Source organism: Petromyzon marinus, chromosome 20 (genome assembly GCF_048934315.1).
Source record: "Petromyzon marinus isolate PM22_M1 ecotype Great Lakes invasive population chromosome 20, UKy_Petmar_22M1.pri1.0, whole genome shotgun sequence".
In the NCBI taxonomy this organism is placed as follows: domain Eukaryota; kingdom Metazoa; phylum Chordata; class Hyperoartia; order Petromyzontiformes; family Petromyzontidae; genus Petromyzon; species Petromyzon marinus.
The window spans coordinates 9,999,517-10,020,686 of NC_133686.1; the positions used below are offsets into that span (position 1 = coordinate 9,999,517).

The following is a 21,170-nucleotide window of genomic DNA, read 5'->3' on the forward strand; positions in this document are numbered from 1 at the left end:
GTTATATGCCAACTATAGGTATTTAGTACCTTGTAAGAAGCACCAACCCAAGATGGAAAAGTCCCCTATGACATAGAGCTCAAGAGTTTTTCATGAAAACAAGTAATTGGATTACAGACTCACAGATGTGGCACTATGGCTTCAGTCTAAGCTTTTATGTCGATTCACTCCACGTATTTTTATGCATATATTGTTTGTCTTTGAAGGGCTACTTTTGGCCAACCAATTTAATTGTCCTGTAACGTTCATACATGTTCCACTGAGTAAACACGTGTAAATATTTGCTCCTTTCTGTAGAGGTAGATATTGCATACACACCCCTTGTACTGGTAGACACCAATTTAAGAAGACGTGTAGGTGGAGTATGAATCATCAATTGAAGCAATTGGCAGGACCCCGGGGTCCCATCACTGCCCTGGGGTGGGAAAAACCGCGTAGCGACACGAGTCTTGCCTTACCGACAACAAAATTAGTGTCAATCGATTGGCCTCGTCGAGAGCTACTGGGGCACTAAGTTTCGTAAAAAGTAAAAAAATTACATAAACACGTTAATTTCACTGCGGGGGCGGGCTCGCCTTGGCAAAGAAGCTGAGGATCGACGGCTGACCGGAGGGCGTCGTCGCCGCGCGCGACTGCGGCGGACGCCCCCCGGGCTTGCGTTTGACCGGTGGGGTGGCGCCCATCGTGTTGATCGCCGCCTGCTGGCGCTTGTTGGCGCGAGTCTAGGCGGGCGGCACGTTGCTGTCGGGATCACGAGTGGACGGACTGAAAAATAATAATTATTGACCTGATTTTTGCGGCACCCCGGTGTCCCGCCAAATGATTCAATTGTCCACATGCCTGTCTTCCTTTTCCCAGACTTTGCCCAGAAACGGCTGAAATTGGCAGAGATTCTGTACTACAAAGTGCTGGAAGGTGTCATCACACAGGAGAAGAAGAGGGTACAAGGGAAAGACCTCACAGTGTGTATATAAATATTCCATCATCCGGTCTCACACCCACAATTCACGATCATTGACTTAAATCTACAGGCATTCTTTGAATTGAAAGAAAGCACAGGGTCATTTGTACAAGCACAAATGTAGAATTTAGCATGTCTATGGTCCAACTATTAGAAGATCTCGTAGATTGAGACTCCAAGAAATGCGAGTCTGCAGTGGCCAGGATATTACAGTTAAGAATATAGGTTGTGAGCCTCATTCATGGAATCGCCTTTCTGTTGTAACTTGTAGATGTGAATTTGTATTTCTCCCGCAGACAAAGCGCTGTTTAAATAATTGGCCAAACATAGCAACACAAAACTCTCCTGAAATAATTGTCCTGAGACTCATGTCGGTTTTAATTTTCTAATCATTGTCATTCATGATCTTGTTTTACACTTCCCAGATATCTTATCTAGTCTGCTTTATAGCAATAAAGGTTTTAACACACGTGTTCAGTCCATGTTATAATGCAGGTTCTTACAACACAGATTTTTGTCCGACCATTAGGTAGCCTATTCCAAACATCAATTATGATGCAATAGTTGTGTTTGAAGTACGACACACAAAAGCAGAATTATCTATAAGAACATACAATCTAAAACACGATACCGTAAGTAAGAGTAGATGTCCATTGCATGAATGTATGTTGAACTTCTTTTCGCACTAGCAATAAGCATGCCCGATTGTGAGATGAGCTCTAAGCTTTATCGTTTTACCTGCACGCGCACAACGCAATGCAGACTCTGCTGGAGCAGGATGTGTTTCACCGCTCGCTCATGGCATGCTGCCTGGAGATTGTGCTCTTCTCCTACAACTCGCAGCGCACATTCCCCTGGATCCTCGACACGCTCAGCATCAGCCCCTACTCCTTCTACAAGGTGTGTGTCGTCTTTGTGTGACTCTGTGCCTCGTGTGTCTTTATCCTTTTTGTTTCTAGCGCCATCCCTCTCTGTGTCACGGTGTCACTGTGTCTCTCGGGTAGACGCAAGGAGAGACAGACACACGGAGAAATATACTACATACATGTACATTCCACAGCATTTGTCAAATATAGTTTAATGATTATGTTCTAGGAAGTGTGTAAACATCACCACTGGGGAGACAAAGGCGGCCGGGCATGGTGTTAGCCACCCCCTTGTGTGCTGTGCCGGCCTTGATAGGTGCTCACTAACAGCACTTGCTATACGGGGGATCTTTGTCTTTGTGTGCGAGCAGGTCATAGAAGTACTGATCCGTGCAGAGGAGGGCCTCTCACGGGACATGGTGAAACACCTGAACCATGTTGAGGAGACGGTGCTGGAGAGCCTAGCGTGGAGACGCGACTCCCCGCTCTGGGACGCCCTGCATGCAGCCCATGCCGCCGGCACGCCCACCTGCGAGGAGGCATGCCCACTATGTGCACCTCACCCACACCAGCGTTTGGCTATCGTAACACCCACTTGGAATTGTTATTTTTCTGCGAGCAAAGAATGTCATGCTGAGGTTTGCATTAATTGGTGGTTTCCGTTTTTTCTTGACAACAGGTGACACTACCAAACCACCTGGAAAGCATTCCAGCTCCTGCCATTGTTCATCCGCGTGTGCGTGAAGTCCGCACCGACGCTTGCCCCATCACAATGAAAGGTAACCCTCTTTCTAATATGTTTGACAATTCTGTGTATGTGGGCTTTCGAAATATTGTTAATAGAGAGTGAGGCCATGGCACTTAGAGCATTGCACTTGAATTAGGGGTGTAATGATTTGCCTCCCTCATGGTTTAAGATATTATTATTCAGGGTCCTAATTTGATTAATAATCATTTTTTCTTTTTACATTGTCATGAGTGTAGTTGCATTGGACCCATAAAATCTTAATATATTGCTGGTCATGAGGGAGGTATTCTAGAATGGTTAGGAAGATGAGTCGCAATCTTTTTTACTTTTTTAACCTAGGCCGATGAAAGTTTGCATCCAGAGGTGTTGAAGGGTGCCAGAATCTAAATAAGAAATCAGATTGTAAAATCTGAAAACTTAAATGTTGATATCTGGGCCCATGAAAATGATTAAACTAAAGGATAGAAACTGAAATTTGTACAAATATTTTCAAGTTTATTGGAGTAGACTTCCCTCGTTTGACTTCGTTTATTTGTTCCCTCAAGTGGTGGTCAACACCACCTTTCGACCATCATTGTTTGCCATGGTGCTTGTAACAGGTTCTTGTTAAAACAACAACCGCCATTCGCCACTAAGTGGCGGTGACGTCACCACAACGCTTGTGCCAGGCTATGTGCACTTTGAGGCCACGTGAAGTGTCGAACCCCCGCTGGCAGGAGGTCACGGGGCAGACCCAGGTGCCACAGGTCGACTGACTGAGATGACTGGCTAATGCACCACCTGTGCCCCCTACTGTGGAAACTTGCTGTGCGTTAAAAGCACCTCCTTTCACAACCATAGGTGGATTTTAAGGCATGCCACTTTAAGAGTTTATAATTGGTTCTCCTGGGTAAGGCTTTCAGTGTTTACCTAAAAAACTAGGAGTGATTAAATAAAACGTTACAATGAAATACTTTTGATTTTTAAATTGGTTTGACATACCTATCAATGAATCACTCAGATATATTTATACGTGTTCTCAACTGAACATTACGAACATTGATGCATAAAACATCTAAATTATGGTTGGTTGGGGTAAAATCAGTTTTTACGTGCCCACAAAATAGCATGAAGCTAAATTTTCAAAAACTCTTGTTTCATATTGGTGGGGAAAATGTGACGTGTCTGGAATTTTTCGCTGTTATCATTGCCGATGCCCCTTTATATTAAACGAAGCTTGTATTAAACAGATGGTTTTGTGCAGTTGCAGGTGACGCACCACAGTCCCCGTTCTCGGCGCATGACCGATACAGCTCCCCAGCCGCTGGGACCGCTCGCCGCAAGCTGTTCACAGACTCATTGGCGATGGCGTCCATCGCCTCCTCGACATCTCAGTCTTCCTCCACTACTGCCACCGCCGCCCCCCCATCCTCGGCGGTTGCTGACGGCTTGGCGGCGCCTGCAGCCTCCGTGCTGGGGCCGCGGGGACTGCTGAATGTGCCGTCCGTGACGCCGCTGCCCGGACACACCATGCTCACCGTAGCCACGGCCACCGTCACTGCGACTAATGGCCAGTCGGTCACCATTCCTGTGCGAGGTGAGGCACCTATCAGGTCTTCTGATTGGGCACTCATAATACAACAAATCTCCACATATACTTGTTCACGAACCTACATCCTGTACTGCCATCATCTGGCCACCTGTTAGATCAGTGGGTTTGTGTGATCCACAAAGCTGCATGATCCACAAAAGTGCACACACCACACCCGGCTAAACTAATTGTACAGAAATTGTGGTGCGAGAGTGAAGATAAGTTTACCATGAAGTGATTTTTGTTGTTCTTCCCGTCGGGAATGCAGGCATAACCAGTGACAGTGGTACCATCACGTTCGTGCCAGTGACGGTGAATGTGGCAGGGGGTCACCCGCCAACGCTGCAGGCCACGCAGTTGCTGTCGCAGACCCTGACCGCCCGCCGTAAGGAGGGCCCCGCCCTGTGCGCTGCGTCAGCAGTGACAGCCGCAGCTGATGGGGAAGCAGCTGCAGCAGGGGCCGGCACTACCATGAGCAGGCCCAAGCGCACTGGCTCCCTAGCACTCTTCTTCCGCAAGGTTTGTTGCCGCCGATGTCGCCAACATTTCCATGAATTTGAATGTCTCCTTTAGTGCAGAAGTCATTTTTCCCCTCTCATCTGCTCTCTTTAATTTCCCCCTTTTGCCTTAAAAATAAAATCCTCTTTCTCAAAATCACGTAACACACATGTTTTCTTGTGCAGCATCTTAACTTGTGGTCATATTGAGACGCTTTATAAATGTAAGTTGTATTGTCAGTGATGGTATATTTCTATTGTGCATGTTATAATTAGTATTTTGTTATATGCAAGATCTTCGACACAAGCAGCCCATTACAAAACTGCTAAATTGTGTGTATATGTTTATTGGATTTCTTTTGCACTGTACGTAGCCAGCCGTGCTAATCGGAGGTGCGGGGGAAGGACAACTAAACACGAAAAGCGGTTCTAAAGAAATACGTTTTCAATCTAGATGAATGAACAATGGGGGTTGCTTTTGCCGCTGTGTGCGCATGGGGCGGCAGGTATACCACCTGGCGAGCGTGCGGCTACGCGACCTCTGCCAGAAGCTGGACGTGTCGCCGGAGCTCCGCAGCAAAGTGTGGACTTGCTTCGAGCATTCTCTTGTGCACTGCACCAACCTCATGGCTGATAGGCACCTTGATCAACTGCTCATGTGCGCGATCTATGTCATGGCCAAGGTAAGCATGTGAACACTCCTTGATGGCTAGCTCCTGTTTGGTCAAGCTCAAATCAAGTCGAAAGGCTTGATTCCTGTTGTGCAAAATGTTTTACTTTTTTGTCCACGTTTTGTGATAATGTACCGATGTCTCCCATCGCCAGCAATGGGGAAATTTGTAGAGACAATGTGGTCCCTGTTCAGATAAGCGATGGGGCGGTGCTTATCTTGTTGTTGGTGCCCCTTTGCTTGCAGTGAAAATTCCACATTCCCATGGTGGGGCCATTCAATTTATAGAATACCCACTGTTGACTTCCCCCCCCGAATTAGGATTTAATCCATGGCCTGGTGATTTAGGGCCATGATTTTCCACAAGCTACTAAGCCAACTTGACAATTCTTAGGATCTTATGGAAAAGCCAAACTAATGTTTTTTTTTGTTTTAAGAAGTCAAATTTCCATAGATTAATATCAACATCATAACTTGCATTACTACTTTTTGTAATGTATTTTAAATATGAAAATCTGAATGTTAATATTTCGGACAAGTGACTTGACTGTTTACAGTACTTTGTTGATATGAGCCATGGATGCAACTGATAGCAAGTATGAGATTGCAGCGGTTGCTTGTGCCATATGGGATTGGACAACCCTGAGTAATTCTGTTGCTGCTTCTGATTGGCCCAGGTGACGAAGTCGGAGCGCTCATTCCAGGACATAATGAAGTGGTATCGGAGCCAGCCCCAGGCCAACAGTCATGTGAGTCTCCCCATTGTACTATATTGTGCTTGTGAACATGAGCAAAATTAATCCAAAATAATGTTTGTTTGTGTCAGAATAGTAGTGGTGTGGGTTTTGTATGAAGGATTTTATATGGCCTCTGCAAAGTGCCATCCAAAAACAACTTGTTAATATTTACGCCTTTTAACAGGACATTCTGTAGTAGGCTAACAATCCTGGCACTCGCTGTTCTTGAAAATGGTCATTTTCCTGTGCTCTGAAAAATAACCTTTGCAGAAAAAGAATAGGCTTTTGTATAGTTTTCTTTAATAAGGTTGACAATAGTGGTTATATGTTTTCACTCTGTAGTTGTCCACTATTGCTTTCACAGTCCCTTTTAAGATATAGGATGACCTTGGGTGATTGTACTGCTCACCAGTGAACTAATATCGACTCACGGACTAATATCGCTCAAGGTATTGGCGAGATGACAGAGGCCGCGGTGTCTCTCTTCCCCACAGGTTTACCGCAGCGTTCTGCTCAAAGGCCGCAGACGCAGGAGGAACTCGGGCAGCAGTGAGGGCAGCACAGAGGCACGGGACCGAGGTGGGAGCACTGGCTTTTGTTTCTTTAACTCTTCCCCTTTGCTCGGTTCACAAGGATAGCCATTTCCTTTGCTGAGAGGATGTAACATGGCTTTGTATTAGGCTTGTAATGATTAACCTACCCTGAAATCGAATGCATTGTCAAATTATTACATAATCGGTTATTGCATGCACGATTGGAAATATGTTGTGAGCTTTGGAATCGGTTTGAATTGTCAATGAACTGGACTATCGTTACATGCTTGGTTTATATTTGGCACCGATATATATTTTGTTGGTGCCAAATTCTTAATGCTTGTAACTCTTTTGGAGGCCATACCTTCCAAAAAGGCTTTAGGTATCCATAGCATTGAATACATGGGCATGTATTGTCCTGTTGACAGCTAATCAGCAAGCCATGCCCTGTGAAGGACTATGATGTTTCAAGTGAGTAGACCACAGGTAAACCATCGAGTCCTTAAATGAAAGCTGCAAATTTAGAAACTATCTGTGGTTTGCCCATTCTGGGTGTACATGTAGCTGGGTACACAATGCTGATAAATCCTTGTAAGCATGTACGTTAAGCAGCTTTGACATAACTTAAAAAATATCCAAAAATTATTCCATCAAGTTTTTACAAAGCAATTAAACATTCAAATGCACAACACACTCCAATGGTACAACCAGATAATGATGAAAACAAACATATAAACGTACATTCAAACAAATTGTGTTATAAATGTGTAGCGAGTCCAACTGAGTCGCAGACGTTGTCTTGGGAGCAACACTATTTATTCAGTAACTCAACATAACAGTGCACAACCTACACTTGGGTGATGAATGCTCATCTAGCCACGCTATGGCAGTACTAGACAAGGTTCGTTATACCGGCCCGGACCACGAGCTGGGTCCCGGACCACGTGGCTAGAGGCTTCTTTTACTCGATGTGGATCTTCATCACCAGCAACACGAAGAACCCCGAGCCCCTCACGGGGGGGCCCCCGTTATATCGACCTGGGCTGGGGCTGGCTCCACCCTCGTCCCGCCCACCTTCTAGATCTCTCGAGCTCTTTCCCGAAGGCTCCCCGAGTGCCCTTTTATACCACGTGACCGCCCAGCGGCCTCCATCCACCGGTGGCCCACCTCCAATATCATCCGGTCACATGTCGGCAGGTCAACCAGCGTATCATGCCCCAACATAGCCCTGGCTGGCTGACACTCCCTCTCGCTCCCTCCCGCACACTGTACATGGTGCCTCGGCGCTGACCAGCGCTCACCCAAGCCCCGCTAGGGCTAGTACTACGCCCAGTAAGCGGGCTACACATAATGCCAACACATTATCCACCGTGGCTTCGTAAGCCCGGCACCACACAGTGACAATCACAGTCATTACAAATGTAAGATTAAAATACTGGAGATGGTGAGTACATGAGTGGGGTGGTGTTCGGCTGGTAAGGGGAGCAGCTTCTTTGTTGGAATTTTCTGCTAATCATAGACAGGATGAAGAAAATGGAGCCAGTTGTTGAAGTAAAATACTGAGGCTACCCATTTTACCCATTTAGTCTATTACATTTGAGTATTTAACCTCTTACCTATTAGGGGTTGTTCGGAGGCGCCTGTGGCACCCTTCGCAACCATTTACGGCCTTCGGCCAGGAAAGTCACAAAAAAATTAGACACGAACGACGCATTAACCCAAGCACCCGATGCTCCGTTTTGAAGTTTTAAAATGAAACATCTTTGAATTGATATTCTTAGTTTTTTTGGTAAAGTCACGTTGAAGAGAAACAACAAAATAACAAAATATATATAAAACAATAAAAAATTCTCACGACGTTTCGACCATAACTCAAACGGTCATCATCAGGTGTGTTGGTTTGCATAAATTTATTTTTAAACGGCACATTTTATTTATTTATTTAAAAAAAACGTTGGCGTCACGCGCAGCGATTTGGCAGTTTGCCCAGGACTAGTCCATCTATTTTTTTTTTAAAAGAGGAGGGGGGAGACGAAATTTTTTATAATGTATGCTGTCTGAAAGCCACTGTAAGCGTGAACAATCAATTAAGAACTGAAATGATTTATCAAATCTTTCCAATGATTGCTAAGATAGAATCCATCTTCTCGGTTGAAATTGTCTCTGTGCTTGTATATGTGGATAGCCTCATGAACGAATCTCTCATGGAAGCCAGATGGCTTACAAAGAACCTCTGTCTTGGAAAAGTCAATGGCATGTGAGCCTACTGAATTAGAACAATGATCTGCTACGGCCGAGGTGTTGGTCCTACCGTGTTTAAGGTCTGCTTTATGTTCACGAATGCGGTCCGAGACATGGCGTTTGGTTTCTCCAATGTAACTACTACCACAGAGGCAACTTAGTTTGTAGACACCAGGGTAATGTATGTCCGGAATCACATCTTTTACAGACGGAACCAGATCACGGATTTTATGTAATGTGTTGAAACGGACCTGGATCTTGTGTTTATTCAAGATTTTGGAGATCTTTTTTGTGATCCCAGCAATGTAGGGTAAAGTGATGGTTTTGAAAGGCTCCTCAAGAGGGTTCTTCTTCATGGTTTGAGTGATAGCTTTGCAGATTGTATAGTCGGAGTAACCATTAGCCCTAAGAGCTTGGTGTACGTGCTTGAGTTCACTGCTTATGTGTTCCTGGTCGGATATGCATTGGGCTCTATGATACAGAGTCTTGATGAGAGAATTCTTCTGTGATGGATGGTGGTGGGAATCCGGTTTCAGATAAGCATCCGTATGGGTAGCTTTCCTGTAGACAGAGTGGCTCATTGAACCATACAATACCCTGGTGTCTACAAACTAAGTTGCCTCTGTGGTAGTAGTTACATTGGAGAAACCAAACGCCATGTCTCGGACCGCATTCGTGAACATAAAGCAGACCTTAAACACGGTAGGACCAACACCTCGGCCGTAGCAGATCATTGTTATAATTCAGTGGGCTCACATGCCATTGACTTTTCCAAGACGGAGGTTCTTTGTAAGCCATCTGGCTTCCATGAGAGATTCGTGCATGAGGCTATCCACATATACAAGCACAGAGACAATTTCAACCGAGAAGATGGATTCTATCTTAGCAATCATTGGAAAGATTTGATAAATCATTTCAGTTCTTAATTGATTGTTCACGCTTACAGTGGCTTTCAGACAGCATACATTATAAAAAATTTCGTCTCCCCCCTCCTCTTTTCAAAAAAAAATAGATGGACTAGTCCTGGGCAAACTGCCAAATCGCTGCGCGTGACGCCAACGGTTTTTTTTAAATAAATAAATAAATGTGCCGTTTGAAAATAAATTTATGCAAACCAACACACCTGATGATGACCGTTTGAGTTATGGTCGAAACGTCGTGAGAATTTTTTATTGTTTTATATATATTTTGTTATTTTGTTGTTTCTCTTCAACGTGACTTTACCGAAAAAACTAAGAATATGAATTACTGCAGTCACGAAAGCTTTAAATCAAAATTTAATCGCCTCTACGGGGAGGGTTTTCACATAACTTTTAAGATCCTTCAACAAACTCCGGGATAAGAAAGCTCAGCTGATCGAGTCTCTCACCTTCCTGAAGAGATGCCGCGACTCTGGGATAATACCAATCACATTTACACTGACCTCTGCTGCTGTAACTTCTTCTAATGCGAAACGAATTCTTTTCAAAACTAGCTTAGCTCTTATCTCAGAAAAAATCAGACTTATACGCACAGAACTAGATCAGTTAGACAAGACACTCTACAAATCACACTTATCATTGACGGCAATAATGTCCACATCGGATTGGGAACATGTAGACAATATGACTGCCTCTTCAGCTGCTACTATGTCGACCAAATGTAAGGAAAACCTGATTTCCAAATTTAACCTCCTCTTCAACAAAAGACCGGACCCACACACCAAAAAGTTAGACGTTAATAAAGTCGTAATTAATCGCAGTAACAGTTCTATTTCCGATGGTCTGAAATCCGTTTTAGCTAAAGGTCTAAACTTTGCAGTCACACCTAAACACATACCAGTTAATGATATAATTGCCCAAGTAGACGTTGCTCTCAGGGGCCTGGGTCACATCGCTGCAGACGTAGCAAGATCTGAAATCGCTGCAACCCTCAAAAACGCTAAGATGCCAGCTAGCAACCTCAGCAAAGATGAGCGTTTTGAATTATATAAATTAAAAAAGAGGAATGATATTGTAGTTCTCTCAGCTGACAAAGGCAATGCTACTGTCATCATGGATAAAATAGAATACAACAACAAAATTAAAGAATTACTCGACGATGGTAGTTATACAAAAATAAAGAGATCCCACCAACAGCCTCGTCACACAAACCAACAAAATAATTTCTGATTCAACCGCATTAATTGATCAATCTAAACAGTTTTTGTTGAAACCTTCTGCTGCCAGGCCACCAAGATTATACGGCTTACCAAAAATACATAAAGTTGATACACCTCTTCGTCCCATAGTCTCTACTATCAGCTCCCCCACCTACAAACTAGCTCGTTTTTTGTCTGAAATCCTGCGTCCTTTCACTGGAAAGACCACCTCTGCGGTACAAAATTCTACTCACCTGGTATCAACAATCAAGGGTATTTCCCTGTCCCCAGACGACCTGCTTGTCAGTTTTGATGTAGTTTCCTTATTCACCAAGGTTCCTGTACCTGACACCATTGCAATCATTGAAGACTTGGTTCATCAAGGACTAAACACTGAGGTACCCCCCCTGGTGAGACACTGTTTAACCAATACATACTTCACTTGGAATGGAACTTTCTACAAACAAACTGAGGGCACCCCAATGGGCTCCCCCCTTTCTCCAGTTATAGCTAACATTTTCATGGAGAAATTTGAGACTGACGCCATCCAGACTGCCACTCTGCGCCCAACCTTATGGAAGAGGTACGTGGATGACACTTTTGTCATCTGGCCACATGGCCGGCCTGCTCTAGACCAATTCTTCGACCACATCAATTCCATACACCCAGCCATCAGATTTACCATGGAAGTCGAAATAGATGGCAAGATACCTTTTTTGGATGTCCTAATTAAAAAGAGACCTGATGGTTCAATGAGCCACTCTGTCTACAGGAAAGCTACCCATACGGATGCTTATCTGAAACCGGATTCCCACCACCATCCATCACAGAAGAATTCTCTCATCAAGACTCTGTATCATAGAGCCCAATGCATATCCGACCAGGAACACATAAGCAGTGAACTCAAGCACGTACACCAAGCTCTTAGGGCTAATGGTTACTCCGACTATACAATCCGCAAAGCTATCACTCAAACCATGAAGAAGAACCCTCTTGAGGAGCCTTTCAAAACCATCACTTTACCCTACATTGCTGGGATCACAAAAAAGATCTCCAAAATCTTGAATAAACACAAGATCCAGGTCCGTTTCAACACATTACATAAAATCCGTGATCTGGTTCCGTCTGTAAAAGATGTGATTCCGGACATACAATACCCTGGTGTCTACAAACTAAGTTGCCTCTGTGGTAGTAGTTACATTGGAGAAACCAAACGCCATGTCTCGGACCGCATTCGTGAACATAAAGCAGACCTTAAACACGGTAGGACCAACACCTCGGCCGTAGCAGATCATTGTTCTAATTCAGTAGGCTCACATGCCATTGACTTTTCCAAGACGGAGGTTCTTTGTAAGCCATCTGGCTTCCATGAGAGATTCGTTCATGAGGTTATCCACATATACAAGCACAGAGACAATTTCAACCGAGAAGATGGATTCTATCTTAGCAATCATTGGAAAGATTTGATAAATCATTTCAGTTCTTAATTGATTGTTCACGCTTACAGTGGCTTTCAGACAGCATACATTATAAAAAATTTCGTCTCCCCCCTCCTCTTTTCAAAAAAAAATAGATGGACTAGTCCTGGGCAAACTGCCAAATCGCTGCGCGTGACGCCAACGGTTTTTTTATTATAAATAAATAAATGTGCCGTTTAAAAATAAATTTATGCAAACCAACACACCTGATGATGACCGTTTGAGTTATGGTCGAAACGTCGTGAGAATTTTTTATTGTTTTATATATATTTTGTTATTTTGTTGTTTCTCTTCAATGTGACTTTACCAAAAAAACTAAGAATATGAATTACTGCAGTCACAAAAGCTTTAAATCAAAATCTTTGAATTGTATTGTTTTGAATTAGATCATTTAATTTTTTCATTTTACATCTGGAAGACTTCATTGAAAAGGACATTTTGTGCGAATTTTCTCTCTTCGTTAAGTAGATGACTTTGCTGGGGGTTCAGTTCGATGCAGACTTTCACCTGTTTGGGATTGCGGGATCGAGATAAGGCGACATAGAGCTGGCTGTGCGAGAAGACCGCTGTCTGCAGATCGATTCCAACGTAATCGAACGTCTGTCCCTGCGCCTTCGTCGTTCATGCAGGGGGCGCGTAAGTTTGCAGCGCCCCCTGCATGAAAACGATGGAAAGTGCAGCGTTCATCACAGATAGATAAAGTTGTGCGCTTACATAAGAGTATTATTACCCATTTCGCCAGAAAATGTATAATTCATGATATTGACCAGCAGCTGAGTAAACTTGGCTCAGTCACAGAAGCCAACTCGATAGATTGTACATGATGGTGCGTGTTACCTGAGTTGTTAGCGGTAACACATTTTAAATGACAGTGCATGTTTTCCGGCCTAGCGGTGAGAAATAAGTATATGACAATGCATTCATCAATTTGTTCCCTCACGATACATGCATTACATCATGTGTGTTATAATCTACAAGTTTATGCAATTTATATGTAAATAATACGATTTTACTTTTTGCCGAATGGAGTCAACAAAATTTTACAAACTAAGTCCTAAAAAGTAAATCAAGTTAAACTGTACAGTTTAGATGTGAAAATAATTCAATCAAACCAAGACCCTGAATCGTGATCATTGACTTTAGGAATCAATCGTTAGATATCTATTGAATATGGATGGTATTTGATGGTGTATTTCCTGTCCGGCGGTGATCGGGGTGTGCAGGAGAGCGCGAGTCAAGCCCCCCCAGCATGCGATCCAGCAGCACCCTGCCCGTGCCTCACCCGAGCAGCGCACCACCGACGCCCACACGCCTCCTGGGCTCAAGCTGTCACCCCGACAATGAGGATGAGGAGGAAGAGGAGAGGGGTGACCTCATCCAGTTCTACAACCAAACCTACATCTCTTGTATCCGCACCTTTGCGCTCAAGTACACCGGCAACAACCTGGAGACTGCCGTGAGTATTTCTTACACGCTCCCACTGGCAATGTTTCATTTGCACGAATAATATATATGTACAAAATTTGTACAAAATTTGCAAGTCCGTCCATCACGCTTTGTTTCTGCCAAATGGTATATCAGATTAAAACACGCAATAAAAATTGTTTCTCTGGGCAAGAACATTCCCGGAAAGGTCTCCTTTTCGAATTAGCATTTTGCCCAGGAATGTATCGTCAAATACAAAGCAAGGGGAGCCAACGTTTTCCAAGAGAAGGACTCCCGTTTAATTGCTAGAATCCTCCAGAAGATGGCTTCCCCGTTGAATTATATTTAAACCCAATGTTTATGAGCTACATCATCGGCCCTTAAGCCACACGCCTATGGCTTCACGGTGACATCACCTTATAGGACTGATAGACAAAGTGCTGACGTCATTGTGCTGGCGCGGGCAAGGGCATGCTATCGTTCTGTCCCGCGCAAATGTGCGGGCAGTGCCAGTGTATGCGTAATATAGATATCCAGAGTTTGGTGGCAATCAGTCTGGCTGCCGAATCTTTCCTCCGCTCTGCAGCCTCACTTTTTCCATTACTTTCCTTTCCCATTCCCTCAGGTTTACTTTGTCTTTTTTCTTATGTTTCTCATGTATATATTTTCATGAATCAATATTTTTTTTAAACTCTACATCGCTGTATGAGGCTGGGCGGTTGTTGTTGGTATTCGGCCGCATCCTGGCCTTTGCCTGCTCGTGGCCCACAGGACTTGTGGCTGCCAGCCCGCCGCATGTATGCAGCGTCTGGCTGCTGTGCGGTCCTCCCGTCGCTCCCTACATCCCCTCGCCACGCACGCTGCTGCTGCTCGCCCACGGTGCTTGGCTTGCCATTGCGGTGCTGTCACACATCCTGAGGGTGCAGTCTAGCCTGCTTACCAACTTGCTGAACCTGAAACCGCCAGGCTTCTGTCCACAATCCCACCCATTGGTCTCCTTCTTTGGTCACCTGTTGGCCACTCTTGCCATTACCGCCCATCCCACAAATCTTATAACCTGCACTCTTTTCCTGAATTGTGATCAATTGGCTTGAGGAGTAAATCGCTACATATCGACTGAGTACTGACCGTATTTGATGGTGTATTGCTGTCTGACGGTGATGGATACAGAAGGAGGTGCCACCCTTGTCGCCGTTACCTCTTCTGCGGACGCACCCGTGCTCTCCGCGCCGCGTGTCCCACATGCATCCAATCTACGTGTCGCCACACAAGAATGGCGCGCCCTTCTCCCCACGCAGCCGTTTGCTCTACTGCTTCAACCAGAGCCCCTCCAGGGTGAGATGAGTACACAGTTGTGGTGTTGTATTTCCAGCATTCGCACTTATATAGCCACATGCCAGCTTCAGTAAAAGAAAGGCACATCAGTAGTAATTTTGTCAGTCCACTGTTAGATGAGGGATTCGTCACGCCATGTGGGTTGTTTAACTTTACCACGCTGATCAATACAGGTGGGTAAAGGCTGGGAGCATAAACATGGGCCATGGAAGTACAGCACAATGGATTTTTCTTCACGACCCACAAACAACCCCAAAAATAGATAGTTTCTTATAGATAAGTACACAAGCTGTGTGTCCCAGGTTGCCAGACATGAGTTTACATTTTGAATGAGAAAAAAAGACTAAAATGACACGAGTGATGACATTAAACCATCACTAGATTTCCATAATACGCTGCTTCAATGTGATGTTAATGTATTATTTGTTAACACATCTTCAAACTCAATTTGGACAGTCTAGGACAGACTGTCTAGGTACATATCTACAAAGTAAGAGCTCTTTGGTTTTTGGTAGAATCTTCCTTTAGGTTATTTCCTTATTGAAATGTAGCCTGCACGGTTCATTAGCATGCACATGTTGCCACATGCATGTACTAATGGCACACGTGTACCAGCACACTCAAAGCATGAATACAAGAATTATTTTGCACAAATACACACATTGTATATCCTTTAACAAGCATTCGTAATTCGTGTGCACCTATTTTCTAGCCCACATGTAGTGAGGGAAAAAAGTATTTGATCCCCTGCTGATTTTGTACGTTTGCCCACTGACAAAGAAATGATCAGTCTATAATTTTAATGGTAGGTTTATTTGAACAGTTAGAGACAGAATAACAACAAAAAAATCCAGAAAAACGCATGTCAAAAATGTTATGAATTGATTTGCATTTTAATGAGGGAAATAAGTATTTGACCCCTCTGCAAAACATGTCTTAGTACTTGGTGGCAAAACCCTTGTTGGCAATCACAGAGGTCAGACGTTTCTTGTAGTTGGCCACCAGGTTTGCACACATCTCAGGAGGGATTTTGTCCCACTCTTTGTAGATCTTCTCCAAGTCATTAAGGTTTCGAGGCTGACGTTTGGCAACTCGAACCTTCAGCTCCCTCCACAGATTTTCTATAGGATTAAGGTCTGGAGACTGGCTAGGCCACTCCAGGGGACCTTAATGTGCCTCTTCTTGAGCCACTCCTTTGTTGCCTTGGCCATGTGTTTTGGGTCATTGTCATGCTGGAATACCCATCTACGACCCATTTTCAATGCCCTGGCTGAGGGAAGGAGGTTATCACTCAAAATTTGACGGTACATGGCCATCGTCCCTTTGATGCGGTGAAGTTGTCCTGTCCCCTTAGAAAAACACCCCCAAAGCGTAATGTTTCCATCTCCATATTTGACGGTGGGGATGGTGTTCTTGAGGTCATAGGCAGCATTCCTCCTCCTCCAAACACGGCGAGTTGAGTTGATGCCAAAGAGCTACATTTTGGTCTCATCTGACCACAACACTTTCACCCAGTTGTCCTCTGAATCCTTCAGATGTTCATTGGCAAACTTCAGACGGGCATGTAAATGTGCTTTCTTGAGCAGGGGGACCTTGCGGGCACTGCAGGATTTCAGTCCTTCACGGCGTAGTGTGTTACCAATTGTTTTCTTGGTGACTATGGTCCCAGCTGCCTTGAGATCATTGCCAAGATCCTCCCGTGTAGTTCTGGGCTGATTCCTCACCGTTCTCATGATCATTGCATCTCCACGAGGTGAGATCTTGCATGGAGCCCCAGGCCGAGGGAGATTGACAGTTCTTTTGTGTTTCTTCCTTTTGCGAATAATCACACCAACTGTTGTCACCTTCTCACCAAGCTGCTTGGCAATGGTCTTGTAGCCCATTCCAGCCTTGTGTAGGTCTACAATCTTGTCCCTGACATCCTTGGAGAGCTCTTTGGTCTTGGCCATGGGGGAGAGTTTGGAATCTAATTGATTGATTGCTTCTGTGGACAGGTGTCTTTTATACAGGTAACAAGCTGAGATTAGGAGCACTCCCTTTAAGAATGTGCTCCTATTCTCAGCTCGTTACCTGTATAAAAGACACCTGGGAGCCAGAACTTTCTAATTGAGAGGGGGTCAAATACTTATTTCCCTCATTAAAATGCAATTCAATTTATAAAAAATTTTAACATGCGTTATTCTGGATTTTTTTATTGTTAATCTGTCTCTCACTGTTCAAATAAACCTACCATTAAAATTATAGACTGATCATTTCTTTGTCAGTGGGCAAACGTACAAAATCGGCAGGGGATCAAATATTTTTTTCCCTCACTGTATTAGTACACCTGTAATACTAGTTTCTAAATACAACCCACAACTTTTGCCAAGTCAATACACAGGCTGAACATACCTTACTACTGCTACATTTTTGACAAAGTTAGTTTCATTCCACTGTGAAAAATGGCAATGGCCTGAGATATGTGCACTCATATACAGTCATACCCCGATTTACGCCGTCCCCATTTTTGTACTTTCTCTATAACGTACCCAACTTCTTGATGATCTCCCAATCCCGTGTTACGGACTGTGGTACCTCGCCATAATGTACTCGAGATTTAGGAACATTTTTTCCAACTTTACTATTAAGACCCACATTTTTTACGCGCAAGCTTTAGCATTCCTGACTAGTCATCTCTCAATTATACACGCACTCTTACTATTTTTTTGCTCTACATCCCGTATTCATTGCGACTATGTTTATACAAGTGGTTGTACATTATAGATGCGCAAAGGGTAACTGAGCATCCTATATTTAGGTACTATACCAGGTTACGATCCACGATCCCATCTCGTTGCTTCGATTTAAGTACTTTCTATTTACATCCTTGGCGTAAACCGGGGTATGCTTGTTTATGACAGAAGGAAACAGTTCTGAATGTTGCATCATTGGACTCAACCATGATGACCTCTTGACCAAGCTGTGCACACCACCAGAATTAGAATAGCACATTTTCAGATATGTAATGTGTGCTGCTGCTTTAGATAAATTTTTGTTCCTCCCATATTTATGGAAAAGTATCATTTATTTTGAAATAAAGCCTCAATGAGTTGCAATATTTTCCAGGAGGGTCCTGCATTGGATTTTTGTTTGGCATTACACCAAAGTAAACTGGAAAAAAAACCAATAATGCAAGGGAATAACACTCGAAAGGTCTGCGCAGACGTACTAACATCTCTGACCACCTCACAGTCCAGAAAACATACACGTACCACAGCTCCACATGTGATGCACCAACCCTTGCCTCCAAAGGCACTGGGCTCTAATAAGGATGTATCACCACACAGCTCGCATGCTCTCACACAACTCACTGCCTGTGTGTTTGCCCCCAGAACCTGCGTCAGATCAATTCCATGATCAGCTGTGGCGAGAGTGGCGCTGCCGCTGCTGCTGCTGCAGCAGCTCGCAAGCGGTCTCTGCCACTGGACGACGTGCCAGACTCCCCAGCCAAGCGGCCACGCCCTGACGAGAGTGTGTGGCTCCGCCGGCTGCAGGACGTAGCCAGCGAGCGCGTCGTGCAGTGACGGAGCGCAAAGTATTCAAACGACAACAAAACAACCCCCCATTTTTCTGGCTGGTGGAGGGGGAAATTGGCGTTGCCTGTTCCACTTTTTTTGACGCGGAGTTTGTGTATCATGCTGGATAGTGTGGCGTATGCGGTGTTGACAAAGCAGAGATGTGTGTGTGCGTGTAATTTTCCTTACGGCTCAGTTTTTAGGGTTTCGAAGTGGTGTAACTGTTCCCCACATGCGCACCATCAAGAAGTCCTTGGCACTCACTCCGTGAAGGCATGGTTAACGTGAACTCATAATGCATTGTAACAAAATTTGGGCTATTTGCCCTGCTTAAGTTGGGCCTTTCATTAAAAAAGTGTCCGATTTAGTTTGTAAATTCTTAATTTTTCAACATACTGGTGTGCTTGAAAACATTTGTTCAGGTGACACCTTGATTTGTTAGGTGGTGGAGGTTGCGTTGCTATAATTGACATACCCATATGGTCCAACCCAAAATAAACACATGCACATTATACGGCCTGAAAGTACATTCTGCCTAATGTACATGTAATAGAACAATTATTTTTGCCAAACGTCAATGAAAGCTGTGTACACTGCAACAGTTTTAATGACCTTTGGCGCTGCCAGCATTGCCGCTTTCAGCTGTTGAGTTTGAATTTACCACATCGTGTTTTAACTACCACCTTAATTTTAACAATTATTGCTGCCTTGTCCTCCCCTAGTTAAAACTAAACTTGTGACATTGATTACAGCAGTATCTCTCCCATAACAATGGACACCATGACAACATTTTCAACATTTACCCTTATTTTGAATTGTTACAGTAGCTCTAACAATTGCATATGAAGGCCTACTTGATGGAGACATACTTTGATTACCTTGTTAAGTTAATCACTGTTTATAAATGTTGATTCTAATTTAGATAAGATGTTCATACAATGCTGTCATTGATATTTAAATGAGTTTTGCTTAAACATTAGCTTCATATATAGGTGTGGGTGACTTACCCTTAAGATACAAAAAGATTCAATCAAATGTAGATCACCGTCGACCATGGGCTGATGGCTGAAACCATTTTAGAAAATTGCATTTTAATAAGTTTGTATATCCTTGTGTATACTGTATTGGTTAAATATTCTTAAAGTAAATGCCTCTTGTTATATTCTACAGTCTCTCTAACTTGCGTATTGCGAAATCGTGAATCACATTTTGCATTCCCACTTTGTGGCGCTTTGTTGTTTCCGGCCGAGATCGTGTCTGTGACTGATAATCATGCTTAACCCACCACGTACTGTGTGTGATGGATGATGTCTTAGCTTTAGACGATGTGTACTGTGCTTGTGTTTTGTATCCATGAGCAGGGAAGAAAGCAGCGCAAGCGACGAGTAAAAGCGGTCTGGGTTTGTGTTAAAGTTGATGCTCTTGGCCACTCTTTTTTATCTGTGCAGCTTGCATTTAATACACGTATTGGAAGAACTTGAAAGAAGTATCCCTTTGTAGTTTTGTGTTGTTAAAAAGACGATTTCTACAGCAAATCTGTAAGATATTCACTTTATTTCTGTTGTTTTTGTGTCAGGAGTTTGTGTTATTTGTTGAGAGCATACGATGGTGAAAATGTGAAGTGTATATCTTCAGCCTGCTAGCTCGTGACGTGATGTGTAGTAAAGTGAGGAATGCACATTTTTTTACTGGAAGCGGTTTTAAATGATACAACAAAAGTACATTGTAAATCGGATTGTTAAAATTGCTATATTCATCAAGAAAAAGGAGGTATGTATTTTCAACAATTAGTAACATGATATGAATTAAGACCATTGTTTTGCATGCGTAAAATACTAAACTGGACATTGGGGTGGCATCATGCATATTTGCGTTTAGGGTACATCTGGAGTGTACTCGCTGTTTAAAGAAACCTTTTAAAACTATCACGAAGTGTGGGTGCCTTTACTAATGTTGTATAATGGAGTTAAAAAAGTTGTGTTCATATATTTCCTGTAAATAGCTGAAATGTTATTTACCGGTCTTTCTGGGGGTAAAAAACAAGTACAGAAAGCAGTGTTTAATGGGAACGTAAAAGCCATTCATTAAATGTAAGCTATGTTGGTTCAGTATGTCTCCTGTAAATCATTTCCTATCGGACTTGCCGTGTGCTCGGACATGTAATTTATGCAACAAACTCTGCATTCGGTCAAGCAGCTTGACAAGTAACTGGAACTGGTCAACCGAAAGACAGGACGGGGCCAGTTCCCATGACATACCATCCATCAAACCTGGATATCAAAACATTCCTTAATTTTCATATCCTCAGGAGTGATGCATTTTGCCAACATTTTTCAGGAACCACCTGTTTGGCAGCATACGTTGGTGATCTGCTGGCCCACAGCTCTGCGGAACAACATTAACGAGCCACCTTGCACCAAAGGGTCTGGGCCCACA

At 43.6% G+C, this 21,170-nt stretch overlaps 1 protein-coding gene across 3 annotated transcripts in view; it reads left to right on the forward strand.

The window, feature by feature from the left end:
• Positions 1-20,842, forward strand: part of LOC116944117 (retinoblastoma-like protein 1) — a 41,872-nt gene extending 21,030 nt beyond the window's left edge. For 2 of the 3 annotated variants that reach the window (XM_032957549.2, XM_032957551.2), the window contains exons 11-22: positions 859-962; positions 1,724-1,861; positions 2,199-2,366; positions 2,507-2,606; positions 3,819-4,151; positions 4,414-4,664; positions 5,149-5,325; positions 5,990-6,061; positions 6,544-6,628; positions 13,644-13,876; positions 15,016-15,180; positions 18,552-20,842. In XM_032957549.2, coding sequence (XP_032813440.2) covers positions 859-962; positions 1,724-1,861; positions 2,199-2,366; positions 2,507-2,606; positions 3,819-4,151; positions 4,414-4,664; positions 5,149-5,325; positions 5,990-6,061; positions 6,544-6,628; positions 13,644-13,876; positions 15,016-15,180; positions 18,552-18,743 — 2,018 coding nt within the window. In that variant the 3' untranslated portion in view covers positions 18,744-20,842. The remainder of the gene's footprint in view (positions 1-858; positions 963-1,723; positions 1,862-2,198; positions 2,367-2,506; positions 2,607-3,818; positions 4,152-4,413; positions 4,665-5,148; positions 5,326-5,989; positions 6,062-6,543; positions 6,629-13,643; positions 13,877-15,015; positions 15,181-18,551) is intronic. The other variant, XM_032957550.2, reaches the window with a different exon arrangement.
• The last annotated feature ends 328 nt before the right edge of the window (positions 20,843-21,170 follow it).